The sequence below is a fragment of the Micromys minutus genome, assembly GCF_963924665.1.
Source record: "Micromys minutus genome assembly, chromosome: 7".
NCBI lineage: Eukaryota > Metazoa > Chordata > Mammalia > Rodentia > Muridae > Micromys > Micromys minutus.
The window spans coordinates 55,063,348-55,079,188 of record NC_137976.1 but is presented as its reverse complement, the minus strand read 5'-3'; the positions used below and the strand labels follow the sequence as shown (position 1 = coordinate 55,079,188).

Here is a 15,841-nt window from a genome sequence, read left to right as displayed (position 1 = left end):
GATAAGAGAAAAAAATATCCCCAGTGAATGCAAACTAAGCAGCTTTCAGAACAATAGGCTATAAGCATATGAGAAAAATTTCCAGAAAACTTTTTCAAGTAGTGATATGTTATACCCTTATAAAATTGCCCCCACACCACTCTGTGTATCTCTACTCTCCTAATGGGGACTGGCCTTATGGCAAGAGGGCAGAGACAGGTTTTATTAATAATTTACAAATAAAGATAAATTATAATTTTGTCAAATGAGAAGTCCCAAATCCAGTTTAATTGCACAAAAAGTGTTCAAGGAGTTGAAACAATAGCTTAGTCCTTTAGAGCTCTGCTCTTCCAAATGACCTTGGGTTTGATTCCCAGCACCCATGTGGCATCTCATAACGGTCTGTAACTCCAGCCCAAGGGATCTGATGCCCTCTTCTGGCCTTTCAAGGCACTTCATGAACACGGTGCACAGACATACATTCGGGATAACACCCATACACACAAAGCAATAAAATCATAAAAATAATTTCTAGAAGGCACTCAAGATGAATTCATGGGGTAGACTCTATAGGACCTGCCTGGGCAACCTGTCTTATCTGGTAGACTGGAGAGCAGGACTGTTGGCTGCAACCATATCTAGCAGCACCAGGAACCAGGACATCAAGGGAAAAGGCCTGGAGTGCCACCATCAACTTTTCCCCAGGGACTCCATGAAATTTGAAGACTGTTTGTCTCTTATGTGATTTCTCCCACTAACCTCACCAATGACCAGATTTTTACCAAACTTAAGTCTGTTGGAACACATACTATGCACCTGGTACACTTTATGTATCATTGTAGGTTACATGGGGGAAAGTATAAATGTGATGAGTTAAAAATCCAGTTCTTGAGTTTGACCCAAAGATTTCCATAGGTTAGAAGCTTAGCTTTCAGTACATCAGAGTTGGGAGGAACTGAGTTTCAGGAGCAGAGGCCTCACAAATAGCTTAATGACTTTCTTGATGGGATTGGAGATCTGTGGGAGGGTCTGTCCCTCTTTCTCTATCCCCTCTTATGTGTCTTCATTCTTCTTCTGCCCTACACTGAAGCAACTCAAGACTCTCACCAGAAGTCAAGGAGATGCCAGCATAGCCATGCTCTCTGACTGCCTGACCTGTAGAACTAGAAACTACTATTCTTCATAAGATACACAGCCTCGGGAACTCTTACAGCAAAGGAAGCAGGTTTGGGGCAGATATTCCCTCCAGGTCAAGGCTGATAGGAGGAACAAGAGAACTTAGAAGCTAAGAAGGAGTATAAGGTAACTCCAGATTTAGTCCAGGTTTGAGTCTCACTTCTGCCAGTCTGCGGCTGTGTAGCATCAGACATGAGCCTTTCTTAGAGTATTCTTTCCTTCTATCCTTCTTTCTTTCCTTCTTTCTTTCTTTCTTTCTTTCTTTCTTTCTTCCTTTCTTCCTTCCTCCTTCCTTCTTTCCTTCCTTCCTTTTCTTTGTTTGTTTCTTCCTTTGTTTCTTCCTTCCTTCCTTCCTTCCTCCCTCCCTCCTTCCTTCCTTCCTTTCTTTCTTCTTTCTTTCTTTCTTCCTTCCTTCCTTCCATTCTTTATTTCTTTGTTTCTTTCCTTCCTCCCTTCCTCCCTTCCTCCCTTTCTTTCGTGTGTGTGTGTGTGTGTGTGTGTGTGTGTGTGTGTGTGTGTGTTTTGGAGACAGGATTTCTCTGTGTAGCTCTGTAGACAAGGCTGGCCTCAAACTCAGAGATGGGCCAGCTTCTGCCTCCTGAATGCTGGAATTAAAGGCATGTGCCACCACGCCCCAGCAGAGTATACTTTTTTCATGTATAAAAGACAATGGAGTTGTTAAGATTAAATGAGAAATGACTATGAAGTAATTGTGTTGTTTTAAACTGGAATATCATACTCAAGTAAAAATAGCATATAGTGGGTTCTAGTCCAGCTAGGGCTACATGGTGAGGAATCTGTCTTCAAAGGAACAAAACCAAACCAAACAGAGCACACACTGCTTGTGACTGTTAGAATCAGCTCGAGCGTACTACAGGGGAAGAAGGGCGCTTGTTCCCAAAAAGCAGTCAGAGTCGGCACTAACTCCAGCTGGGAAATAACTCATGTCTGTTTTTATTCTTTTAAAAAATTCCCCCTTTTCTCCCCTTAGTCTAAACTCTCCTCTTCTAAGAGGTCCGGACTTAGACCCTCAGCCTTCTGCGCCTGGGGATTCTCTGCGACTCACACGGAAGGAGGATGGGCCACGGCTTCACTCAGGCTCCATAGAGACATCCAACCTCCTCACTCTCAACAGCGTGCCAAGAGTCTTTCCCTCTGGAGCCTCTGTTTGTTCAGGATCATGAACTGATTTATTATCCTAAAGCGGCCTGGCCGCTCTCTCTCCAGCTGTGCATTCTGAGTTGTGCTTTGCCTTTGTTTCCTGTGTCTCTCTGTCTCTGGACTCTGGTCTTCATGTGGTGACCTTAAGGGGTCCAAGTGATTTTGTAGTAACCTTGAGTCAGCCCCCTCGATCCATTCAAGCTCCAAGCATCCCCAGGGATCTCCTCTCCGCAGTAACTAAAGCTTAGGGCCCGTTGGCTCATGCTTATACTTAGAGAATATTTTTGCCTGAGGTGTTGATCTGGCCTCCTGGAGGTGCCCCCATCAGTCATATGTTTTTTTTTTTCTAATAGAATTCTATGTAAAGCAGGCTCTCTTTGAACTCAGTATATAGTTGAGGATGACCTAAAGATCCTGATTCTCCACCTCCTAAGTGCTGAGATCCCAGGCATGTGTGACTATGCCAAGTTTGTGCATGGTAGAACATTGGGCCTCCTGCGTACCAGATACGAACTCTACTGAGCTTCATCCTCAACTCTCTCCGAGAGTCTTCTGGAAACCTTTGTGGTCTTGGTTCCGTCTGATGACTCCTTCACTCAAAGACAAAGCCTCAAGCCCCATGGCTTCTTCTGCTCAGAAGTTTATTTTGATATAAAACAAACTTAAATTGAAACCAGTGTCTGGAATTTGGTTCAACGTTTGTGCATCTGTGCTTAGTGACTACCTCATTTTTTTTCTTACCCCTTCTGATCTGTTGAGCTTTCTAAACGTGCTTAAACATGTCTTTCTCTCTGCTGCTAATCCAATAAACTCCTAATATGATTCATGGTTAATCAATTTTTAAAATACCCCAAGTTGGCTTGGGAAATGGCTCAGTAGGTAAGGTACTTGTTGGAAACATGAGGGCCTGAGTCTGGATTCCCAGCATCCACATAACAGCCAAGACTAGCAGCATGCTTCTGCAATCCCAGCGGCAGGAAGGTAAATTGTGTGTGCATGTGTGTACATGTGTGTGCATGTGTGTGCATGTGTATGACTACATGTGTGTCTGTTGAGGGGTGGGGATTTCTGGTTATCCAGTCTAGCCAAAATTGTTTAGCAAGCAACAATGTCTCAAACAAGGTGAAGGGCAAAAGAAAAAGACACCTGCATAAACCTCTCTCCTCCACATGTGTAGGTACATGTACTTGTACACATATGTGTGCACACACAAACATACTCCACATGCACATACAAATTTTTAAGTGCCCTTTATCATGAAAATTTTGACATATTGTTCCTATATGCGAGTCCACCGATTTCCCCTTTTTCACACACACACAGAATTATTGCAAACCTATGTGCCACCCGCAAAGACCACACTGGAAGGTTACCTTACAAATTTCCGTGGCCTATCTTTGAGCACAGATTTTGTTAGAATTGTGTTCACTAGCCACACTTCAGTTTAAGTTTCTAGAGTTCAGAGCAATGCTGCTATGCCTAAAGCAGTTACTCTGGCAACAGCCACTCAGGCAACAGTCATTCTGACAACATCCACTCTGGCAACAGTCACTCAGCCAACAGCTACTCTGGCAACAGTCACTTAGCCTACAGCCACTCTGGCAATAGTCACTCTTGCAACAGTTACTCTGGCAACAGTCACTCTTGCAACATCCACTCTGGCAACAGTCACTCAGCCAACAGCTACTCTGGCAACAGTCACTTAGCCTACAGCCACTCTGGCAACAGCCACTCTGGCAATAGTCACTCTGGCAACAGTCACTCCGCCAACAGCCACAGTGGCAACAGCCACTCTGGCAACAGCCACTGTAAGCAACAACCACTCAGGCAACAATCATTATAGTAACAGTCATTCTAGTAATAGCCACTCTAGCAACAGTCACGGTTACCAGGAGCCACGTGTATTGCCAACAGAGGTTCTCATTTTTACTCCTACATCCTTCCACAATTCGACTGGCTTGGTTTGATTTCCAGTCACCAGGTTCTAAGAGCTTAACCAAGTAGCTTTCAACCCTGGCTGGGTGGCATATCTGCTTAGGGAGTCTTTTAAAAATCACGGATACACAGCTCTTACCACAGACTGGAGAAACTGCTGTGGCTGTGACCCTGCTCTGGGTGACTCTGAGTCACACTGCTCTACTGAGCACGGGACATCCCATGAACACAGCCACCATGTAGTCCAGCACTTTGGATTTAAAAAATCATCTGGGGATGGCAGAACTCTTCTTAATTCAAGAGCAAAGCATGCCATTAACTTCAGCTTTGTTCGTCTGCTTTGTTCTCTCTTGGGTTTTGTCTTTTTATTTCTGGCCTCTTCCATTCTGTAACAAATCCCTCTTTGATGTGCACAGGCAGCCTCTCATCCCAGACTAGCAGTTTCCTGCCAGGTACTCACTCTTGCTCCCCCAGTGTCCACGAAGAGTCCTGATTTCCTGTTTGTATCACTTCTGCCTTCCTTCGACACCGTCCTTGTCACTTGGGCTAGTTTTGCATTTTATGAAAGGTGTTTTTTTACCTCCCAACTGTCCACAGACAAATACCCAGAATCCCTTCCCCTTTGTCCCTCTTTATAGAGCTCTTGCACTTCTGGGGTTCAATTTCCATCCCCTGTGCCAATCATTGGTTCAGATTCCATGTCAATCAGCCTGCTGCGATTCAGTGATGGCTACCTCCTCTGTCACTAAACTGGATTTATTTTTATTTATAGTCAAAATTGCTGTGGCTGCTATCCACCATTCATCCTGCACCACGCAACAAGCAGACATAACTCAGGTATCTAATATTTCTATTTTCTGTTCCTTGTCATGGAATTATCACTTAGCCTGGATAAAGAATTTAGAAATTCTTTATTCTCTCTTTTTATTTTCCTATAGGAACTCATTTTCTCCCAACACTAACTGACTATTTCAAGCATTCACAAATGTTACAGACTTTTCTAAGCCCACCACCTAGTTTCAATAGTTGTTGGTGTCTTTCTGGGTATTTGTTCTGTCTGTTCTGTACCTATACCTCCTCAAACCATTTGAAAGCGAGTCGAGTCTTGATACTCTGACATTTCATCTTAAATGCTTCAGCTGTAGGATACACCTCGTAAGAACAAACACACACTACAACATTTAATAATTCCTCAAAGTCACCTAGTAGCCAGGGCGTATGCTAAGTTTCCTATTTGCCTTCAAAGTTGTCTTCGTGGCTTTTAGAAAACAGACAGACAGACAGAGCAGAATCCAGATGACATTTGATCCTTGTATTTGTGCGCTCACACTTGGCACTAAGTCATTGTGGAAGTTTTTCTTGCTCTTTTCCTGACACAATATTCAGGATGCATCAATTAGATTTGGTATTAGAGTCCATTTCCTTGATTCCTCTTTTTATCAATATTTTTTCTTTGCTCAGGAATAAAGCCATGGGGAAGAACCCCACCCCCCGCCACCCCCATTTAGAATCACATCTCTCACGGCGAAGGTACAGCTTTCTCTACAGCTGTATTCCAACTAATAGAAAATAGCTATTTGGGAAATTACGGAAATATCCATTGCAGGAGAGATCTGACAAGTGCTGTTGAACTAAACGACACACGGTGCTTTAACTAAGTCACCTCAACCAAAGTATCATGTTCAGAGAAATTGAAAAACGGTTCTCCCTTGGAGGAGACTGAGGATAGATGACAACCGCATGAAATATGAATTCTAGGTTTGGACTTGGACCAGAAAAGAGGACATTAGTGGGGCAACTGGTTAAGTATGAATTTTAAGATCTACAAATCAATTAATAGTATTGAATTTATATTTTTGCTTTTGATCACAGTTGTGAAAAAAATGTTACCGTTCTGTGAACATGTGAATAAAGATGTGATATGTTTTATGGATAAAGATGTGATATGTTTATGATAAAGATGTGAAAGACGTTTTATGGATGGTATAGACATTGACTAAAACATTTGTAAGTAAATCATCATCATCATCATCATAATCTTCATCATCTTCAGAAGAAACTGGTGTGAATCTGAAACTTTTCTTTCTGGTCGGTTAGCTTGCAGTGATCAAATGGGACAGTGGGCTAAGGACACACATGCGGGGTAAGCATGGCGAGGGTTCTCACCTGACAGCCTCTGGCCTCTCACGAACACACTCCCATTTCTACTCAGCTTGGATTTCGAGTCTGATCCAGAACGCCCCAGGTTAAATATTGATTTCCACTTCTTTGATTTGCTGGAGAGCTTTCTCCTAAAACAACCAAACCATACATGCACATTAGTGGAGTGTGACCTTTCAAGGCCGTGTTTGGCTTTGAGACAGGGTCTTAAGCAGACCAGGCTGGCTTGAACTCATGATCATCTCTGCCTCGATGTTTCGAGGGTGATTGCAAAACTGAGAAAGAACATTACAACAACAGTCTGTCATGAAGGGCTCTGATATTTCTAGAAGTTTCCCTCTAAAATCCAACTTGTACGACTTTAACCTGTTTGGGGATGTCTGGGGGTGATCAAACACGTTAATGCCAAGACCCCTTTCTTCAGAACTACAGCCAAAGTTTGTCATCTATCAAAGGCAGGGGCAGGAGGCAGAGGCAGTATTCAGTGGGACGCTCAGAGCTCACAAGCAAACATACAGTTCTGAGATCCGGCAGAATGTCTGTGAAGTACTGGCGTCCTGTCCTTCAAACATGTTGATTTTTTTTTTTTAAAGAGAAGTAAAAAAGACAGAAGTGGTGGCAGAGGCCTTTAATCCCAGCACTAGAGAAGCAAGGGTTTGAGGTCTACAGAGTGAGTATTAGAACAGACAGGGCTATGTAGAGAGACCTGCCTCAAACAAACAAAAGATTAAGACCGTTGATGTTTTTACCATTTAACACTGTAGACCTTTTAAACATTTAAGATCACAGACCTTAGGTCTGCGCTTTCTGCCTGGCAGCCCTATAACTAGGGCATGTCTAAAGGAACACAGGGCTGATTAAAACGGGGGAAGTGTCTGGTGCTGCTGTGGAACACTGGCTTGCCGGCTGGCGTCAGCGGTCATTGTAAAGAGACATTTAAGGGTCAGCATGCCTCTTGCCAGCCTTCTTCCAGGCTGCTTGTCTATGGGGACGAGGATGAGGGTCAGCGGTACAGCATTGGGCTGGCTCATGAGAACCTGGTACCACCAGGGGGCACCACAGAGGCAACTCCTGCTTCAGACCCACACAGCCAGGCTCTGGCATGAAGTTCAGCTTGAAACCTTGTAACCTGTGGTTCTCACAAGGGGCCTTTTTTCTGAAGGGATCTCATGGAACCCTGGGTGTCAGCTTGAGCACATCTTTACAATCAGTTGGAGACAAGTCTGCATACTTGTTGGTTTCTATCAGACTTGGCTTGATAGTCTAAGGACTTAGCCTTGGGGCATATCATCTACAGTTGCATATATATATTGAGCTAATATACTGCTGCGGCTGGAAGCAGAGAAAATGCAGGAGATGGTCTCTCGGAAGTTCCCTTCATCCCTGGTATGGAGTCTTATTCTGTATGGCTTTAGAGAGAAGTGCAGTGTGTTTTGTCCTGAGAGGGTACATGACTGTTTGCTCTAGGAAAACAGTCATGAGTGACTCTGAAATCTCTAGAAGTTTCCCTCTAAAATCCAAGTTTTCCCTGACTTTAGCCTGTCTGGGAATTCGTTGGGCGATCAAACATGTTAATGCAAAGTCCCTTTTCTTCAGAACTCCAGCCAGGGAACTTTTCCCAGAAAAGTCGAGACATGCCACCCCTATCACAGGTCTCCCAGGGTAGCAGACATTGTCCTCTCTAAACAGCTTGTTGTCTTGGGGACCGGAGTCAATTACTAAACAGAAAGGATGACACCGTCCAAGGAAAAGGCACCGTCACCTATCACCTGCTAAAGGTTAGGACTTTCTTCCATTACTACCTTCTTTCGGGGGGGGGGGGGGGATAAGCAGGTGGGCAGAGACTGAGGTTGTAGTGGAGGAAGAAATAAAGAAGCTACCCTGTGGGTATTAATGACGCTTTGTTTTAGAGGGGAGGAAGACTGGGGGATGCTTCAGTCAGTCAAGTGCTTGACACCTAGCACGAAGAGCTGAGTTGGATCTGACGTCTCACGTAAAGAAGCTGAGCAATCCCAGTGACTGGAAGACAAAGATGCGAACCCGTCGGACTCATGGATTACCCAGAAGCCCACTCTCCCACCCCCAGGCCCATGACGGACCATGTGCTTTGTTTTTGTTTTTGATTTTTTAAAAGGCGGTTAGTTCCTAAGGAACAAGTGACCCCCTGGCCTCCCACAGACCTGTCCACATGAACACATAGAAGTGCACAGACAGACAACACAAAAAGGTGTGTGTGTGTGTGTGATATCTCTGGAAGGTTGAGGAGGAGTAAGGAAGTCAGAAGTGCCATCCCTAAGTGCTGCCAGCAAGGACCGTCAGACAAGAGTGGCCCCATTTGCTGACTTGTGTTCTGGCATAGGCTAATTTCCATGCCTTTTGCAACGTCGTCGTGTGAGGATGGAGGTCATGGGAAGGAGGCAAGCACTCATTGGCAACTCCCATGGTAAACTCCAGGCCTGTTTTGTCTACTCGCTGGAAGAAGAGACTCATAACTCACCTGGGTCTGAGGTAAGAGATAAGAGCTCACAGTCAGTCTGGGGCAGTGGAGGAAGCCGTCACTGTTTGAGGATGGTGAGAATCGTAGAGACCTACCCGGGGCTGCGCCCTGACCCATACTGTCCTCACTCATGGCCCTGAGACTGGACACCTCCCTCCTCTGTCTCCCTCTCCCCCCACCATGAATCCTTGGGAGCTCTGTAAAAAGGGCAATTACTTGTTGTCTGGTAGCTCAAGGACTGTGTGGAAGAGGGTGCCCATGGGAGGGACAATCTCCGGCAGGCTGTTCTCTCGTCTTTCCTTTCGAGCAGGGTGGTTTGTCGCCAAGCTTCTCGCCTGAGCCTCCTCCAGGCTTACCAACTTCATGGGCAGGGACAGGGCTGGCAAGGTCAGGCTCTTGGTGATGGTACGGCTCTCTGTAAACCAAAAAAAGAAAAAAAAAAAAAGAGTTTGGTTTGGGAGCACATCCAAGCTCTAGGTCTAATCAGATCTCTCCTCTGTAGCCCTTCCACTGAACTCGCTGGCAGGAGGCTGCATGCCAACTGTGGCTTAGGGAGTCTGGGGCAGAGGTTGTGTGCAGGAAATTTTCAGTTTTCCTGCCCACAGTGGGTGGAGGACATCGAGGGGCACCAGGAAGTAGTTGCTTTCTGTACTTTCCACGGGGCGACTGTTGATGCTCTCATACATTCATTCCACAAATGTTGACTGAGCACTTGCTGTGATCCAGAGTTACAGCAATGTCTCTCTAACCCTGGAAACTCTGCTAAGTGCTTTGGTCAGATAAGAGTTTGGCTGAACTCAGCTAAGATGGAGTGGGAGGCTGGCCTTCTCCTCCTCCCCCACCCCGCCCCACAACTGAGAAACACACGCTGTAAGGCCATGGATGGTGGAGGCTACTTCTCCTAGGCTTCTGTCTCTGGAGGGACAGATCACTAACGTGCTGCATTATTCTCACAGAGAGGTGGCTCTTCCCTAAGTCTGCACTGTAGTGTTTGTACTGTAGATGTCCTTCCTCTGTGGCATTCCTTTTAGGACAGGGGTGATGAGTACACGGTTGATGTACAAAGCTCTTCCTTCTCTACCAGTGATTCTTAACTTGAGGCAATTTCCCCCTTATTCTGCTAAAGGATATTTGACAACATCTGGAGAAATTTCGTTTCATTCATTTATTTATTGTTTTGTTTTTGAGATAAGGTCTCATGTAACCCAGACTGGCTTTGAATCTGTTATGTAACCAAGGATGACTTTGAACTCATGATCTGCCTGCACTCACCCTCTACAGTGCTATGACTACACGTGTGTGTTACTGTGCCTGGCTCTGGAGACATTTTAGTCTCCAGATTAAAACAGTAGTATGTATGTATGTGTGTGAGTGTGTGTGTGTGTGTGAGTGTTTGTGTGTATGTTTGTGTGAGTGTGTATGTGTGAATGTGTGTGTGAGTGTGTGTGTTTGTATGAGTGTGTATGTATGAGTGTGTGTGTGAGTGAGTGTTTTTGTGTGAGTGTGTGTGTTTGTGTGAGTGTGTGTGTATGAGTGTGTGTTTGTGTGTGTGTGTGCACTCGAGAGTGCGCCATCTGTGTACAGCTGCCCTCAGAGGCCAGAAGAAGGTATCAGGTGCCCTGGAGCTGGAGTTACAGGCAGTTGTGGACTGCTAGAAATCAATTCTAGCCCTTTGGAAGAGCAGTAAGTGCTTCTAACCACTGAGCAATCTCTATAGCACCCCACCCCCACCCCAGGACATTCTGATCATTACAAATGCAGGAGAGCCACTGGCACCTAGGATCTGGGGCACTCTCGTGATTGGTGATTGATGTGGGAGAGCCCAGCCCACAGTGGATAGTACCACCCAGGTTTTGGGTACAAGAGGACAAGCTGAGATAACCATGAGGAGCAAGCCAATAAACAGCACCCCTCCGGTCTCTACCTCAGCTGCTGCTTGTAGGTTCCTGCCTTGAGTTTCTTCCCCGACTTCCCTTCATGAAGGGTAGTAAGCTGTAGGCTGAAAAAAATCCCTCTCCTACTCCAGTTGCTTGTTCATTCTGTTCATCACAGGCATAGAAAGCAAACGTTCCCTGCGCGCACTCCCATAACAGCGTCGACATCACAGGGAAACTTCTTAGAAGCACTCACTCTAGACTGTTTAGATCGGAAAGTCAGGGATGGAGCTCAGTCACCTGTGTTTCCACAAGTCCAACATCAGGTGACCAACAGTGACAGACCCTTATGTTGGAAAACCACTCTTAAAAACAAATGGACACCGAGGCAATTCTGATTGGCCAGATTTCCAATGTTTTATAAATGAAGCTCATAGACGGTCAAACACCACAAACCAGTTCACTCCCAGGGTTCGCTCTGCCACGAGCCACACTCGTACAAACACACTCATTCTTTGTAAGCTTCCTGCCTGATACAGGGCAGGATAGAGCACCCAGGAAATGGTCGCATAGAGAATGCGTTCCGGATCTACACGTCAGGATGGGCATCCAGCCTCTGTCCACCAGTGACTTCAAGCGGAAGACATGAGACTTTTCTAAAACTATAAGTGGAAACCAGAGTGCAACCAAAGGAGAGAAAGCATGTCACCCGCCCACACCTTTACATGATAAAGAGCTCACTAGAAAGGGAACGTTGATTGTTTGAGGCCTACCACATATGGGAGAGGCCATGTATACACCTGATCAGAAACGTGCTAAATCCTCAGGCAAGTGCACCGATCATTCAGATACATACCTCATACTGTCATGGTGGCTGGAGTCTGTGCCACTGTAACAGTGAAGTGTCACAGATACCAATACGCAGCAGTCAGTGCAAAATACAATACCCAATCAGAATTTAAGCCAAACTTATCCTCACTTCTCAATACTTGTGTGAAACATGTCTCTTGTGGCAGCGCAGGCTGGCTGCAGACTATCTGGGAAGCCAAGCCTGACCCTGGATGCCTTCTTTCCCTGTTTTCTACTTTCATACTCCCTTATTTGGGGGCTCTCTGGTCAGGGCAATAAGGAAAGCTAAGTGTGGGAATATGCTAGGGGGTGGGGAGCCGTTACCATCCTGCTGCAGAGACCCCGGAGCACCACCGTTGAAGATTTGATCAGCGTGATTCAGGATGAACTCAATCACCACCTGCTGGACCCGGACTGCCAGGAACGCCGCGTCTCCATTGCAAATAGTCGCCTCGATTTTCTTACTCCTGCACAGAAGAAACACATTCAGAACGAGTCTGTCTCACAGCAGGGGGTGGTGAGGATGGTCTGCGGAGCCTTTTGTATGGGTCACAGGCTTTAACTTTTCCTGGCCAATCAGAAAGAATCTCCTGATGGTGGCGAAGCCCAACCCACTGAATAGACTGGATCACTGTCATGGGGTCTATGTTTTTGTTGTTGTTATCGTTAAATATTTATTTATTTATTTATTATATGTGAGTATGCTGTCTTCAGACACACCAGAAGAGGGCATCAGATCCCATTACAGATGGTTGTGAGCCACCGTGTGGCTGCTGGGAATTGTGCTCAGGACCTTTGGAAGAGCAATCAGTGCTCTTAACCGCTGAGCCATTTCTCCAGCATAGAGCTGAAGATTTTAAAGGTAGTTTCAAGCTATGCAGGCCTATAAAAAGATCATTTAGCTATGCCTTCCAGAGCTTTATGTCTGAAGCACCCAGGCTTTGATTCTATGTGTGGGCTGTTCCAAGCCCGCAGGGTGGTAGTTACCTGAGGAGATTTGGGGCCCACACCAGGGCCAGGTTCCTGGCATGCATGTTGGTCTTGCTGCTGAATGAGGCGATGTGGGCCAGGTGTCGAATCAGGTATTCCAAGGTCCTGAAAGAGTTCATTTGTTTGATTGATTTTTGCCAAATGTCAGTGGCTATGTGAAGTCTGCCACTTGGAAGTCACACCCACGTCGGGATTAAGGAGTCTCTTTGTTATGAACTTTGAAGGGGTACTGGGAAGAGATTAAGATCCATGAAGGTAGCTTCCTTGACTCCAGGACAGACGTCAGAGCCACTGACTCGGGATGGGGACAAATGTTAGCATTGTAAGATGTCAACTGAAACTGCAGATCCAGGGACAGAAACAGACTACCAGACTGCAGGCCCTGAGCTCTTAGTGACAACTCGCTTCTTTTCCACCCTGGGAAAATTCACTTCCCCACAATCCTCAAATAGGTTCTTCTCTTCCATTCTTAGAGGATAGCGGTCTAGCTACGGGTCAACTTGGCTCTAGTCAACGGGCTCATTTCACAAACGAGCATTTGTTGACTTCAGGAAGTTCTTTTTAACACTGCACCAGGTTCTACTAACCCTGGGAAGGTCAGTACCATTCAGGGCAATCTGAGCCAATAGAAAGGATGGTGTCTGGGCTCATCTTAAGGAGTTGGTAGAGGTAATGGTGCAATGAGCCATAGTCACCCCCAGCTTTAGGTTTGGAAACTTGGGTTCCCAAAGGTTGATTTATAGTATAATTCAGGTTATGAACCAAGGCTGTCACGATGAGGCCGGCTTGTGATGACTTTCTTTGGTGTTGATGAGTACCCTGTAAGTGGAGGCAGGTTGCTCTTGGCAACCAACATCCCAGGTCATCCCGATAATCCCGATAATACTGACTGTTGGTTAATTTCCAAACGCCCCCAGGAAAGACACCATCCACTTGCTTCAGTTACCTCCTGGATGTTTTGCCACACTGAGTCTGAGTGTTTCTTTCTTACCTATAGTGGGGTGGGGGGAGCTCCTGGATAACATTCTGGATTCGGGCCAGCTGGCTTTCTTCCGGACAATGAGACACTGCTTCCTGTGGAGAAGAACATGAAGTACCCAGTGAGCAACCAGGAGCCAGGACCCTTCCTGCATGGACTTATTCAGGACTCGGTTCTTCCAGCCTTGTAACTGCACCTACAGATCCGGTTCCAGAAACACTGTAATCTGTGTCAACAGCAAGCCAAATGCCCTTTCTGAGTCACAGAGTCAAGCGTCTTCTCCCTGTATGCACACAGGAGTGGGTGGGCCTCTGTGAGCCCCCAGATGTTGTTTGGTGTCTGAGAAAGAATGTACTGAATCAAAAGGGGTCCTTCACAGCAGACAGTCACATTCAGAGAGATAGTACCAGACAGCAATGTCGCAGGGACCATGTCTACTCAGCCCCTTTGGGTGTGAACAGCTACATCCTTGTCACCTAGCCTGTGACTTGTCCATGACTCCCAGTCTTCAGTTGCTGCCTGTTTTGACTGCCAAGAAGCAGAGGAGACGTGCCTTTCTTATCAGGGACAAGAGTTTTGTCCCCAGGATCTGGTGGCCTTGCCCTGATTTGCTATCTGCTTATATCCTGTGTGGGCATTTTGTTCCTGTCAGTCCAGGGCCTTGCAGGGGAGGCAGGAAAACCAGGAGGACAATGTGATGACAGGCTGGCTCATGTCCATCTCTCAGTAGCCCTGGGCTGCCGGGTGACACCAGTATCCATAAAGATTCTTCGATTCTAGCCCTGTTTCCTATCTTGAGAATGTATCCTGCCAGTGTGTGATCACAATGGACAGTCAACTTGACAGGATTCTTTATTTATATGAGTACACTGTAGCATCAGAAGAGGGCATCAGATCCCATTACAGATGGTTGTGAGCCACCATGTGGTTGCTGGGATTTGAACTCAGGACCTCTGGAAGAGCAGTCAGTGCTCTTAACCACTGAGCCATCTCTCCAGCTCTTTGACAGGATTCTAAAATCACCGAAGAGACACATCTTTTGGCCTGTCTGTGAAGGACTATCTAGATTAGGTTGGTTGAAGCGAGGAGATGCACCCTAAATATGGACAGTGCCCTTCCATAGGCTGGGGTCCTGTACCGAATAAAAAAGGGGTGATCAAGCCGAGAACGCACAGACATCCTATTTTCTGACTCATTGCAGTATGGCCAGCTGCCTCCTGCTCTTGTATCTACTTTGATAATCACTACTGGCTGCAATTTAAGCATAAAAATAAAAAAAAAATCAAGGTTCAAATCTGGGGCCTTTGTACACCGTCCACCCACATTTATTTGTTAGCTGGCACTTCTGGATTGTCCTTCCGTCGAGGAGTACTGGCTTAGCAGTAAAATCACTGGCTTAGCATGCACAAGGGCCTGGGCTGGATTTCCAGCCCAATGAAACAAAGGATCAGACGGAGTTCCCAGGAGTACACTGCATAGTTTAATAGTGACTGATCTTCTTAGAAGGCCGAAGCAAGAGGGCAGTAAATTCAAGGCTTGTCTGGGCTACAGCGTGAATTTATATCAAGATCCTGTTTCAAAAGCCATTACATTTATTATTATTCCTTGCTTGAGTGTATTTGTACACGGTGTATATGTGAAGGTTGAGAACAGCTTGCAGAAGCTGGTTCTCTCTTTCCATGATGTGGATCCCGAGGTCATTGAGCTTCTCTGCAAGCACAGAACAATTAAAGCCCCACAACAACAATTAACATTCGCTGTTATACTCCTAGCAATGACAGCTTTTAGGCACTGAAAGCAGGAGCCAATTAACTTTGGGGGACACCCATTGTCTGCTGGGCCCTTCTCTCAACCACACCTGCTGCGTATGTTCTGACTGAAAAGGATTCTAAGGTCCTGTCTGGGTATTCCTGCCCCTGATCCCTGATCCCACACCACTCCTATGCTGAACAATGACTGTGTTAACCTGCTCCATCTCCATCATTTACTTACTTGCTTTTAAATTTAAATTTAAAGCAGGCATACAAAGTGACAGGTTTCATTACGGCATTTAAATTCTGTTGTACGCACATGCACCAGCCAGAGAAGTATGTCTCTTGTCCTATGCATGTATTTCCTTTGAAACAGGGTCTCCCACTGAGCCTGGAGCTTGGCAGTTAGACACAGAGACCCTGATTTCTCCTGCATCATGGGAGCCTGGGACATCATCCAGTGTTCTTATATGGGCGATGAGAACCAGCA

General features: G+C 45.9%; 1 protein-coding gene across 1 annotated transcript in view; it reads right to left on the bottom strand.

The window, feature by feature from the left end:
- The window catches only part of ARHGAP31 (Rho GTPase activating protein 31), a 110,821-nt gene that overhangs the window by 13,676 nt on the left and 81,304 nt on the right, over positions 1-15,841 (bottom strand). The window contains exons 4-8 of the mRNA XM_080919381.1: positions 13,613-13,695; positions 12,619-12,726; positions 11,956-12,098; positions 9,125-9,323; positions 6,418-6,542 (exon numbers count right to left, since the gene is read on the bottom strand). Of these exons, the coding sequence (XP_080775507.1) occupies positions 6,418-6,542; positions 9,125-9,323; positions 11,956-12,098; positions 12,619-12,726; positions 13,613-13,695 (658 nt within the window). The remainder of the gene's footprint in view (positions 1-6,417; positions 6,543-9,124; positions 9,324-11,955; positions 12,099-12,618; positions 12,727-13,612; positions 13,696-15,841) is intronic.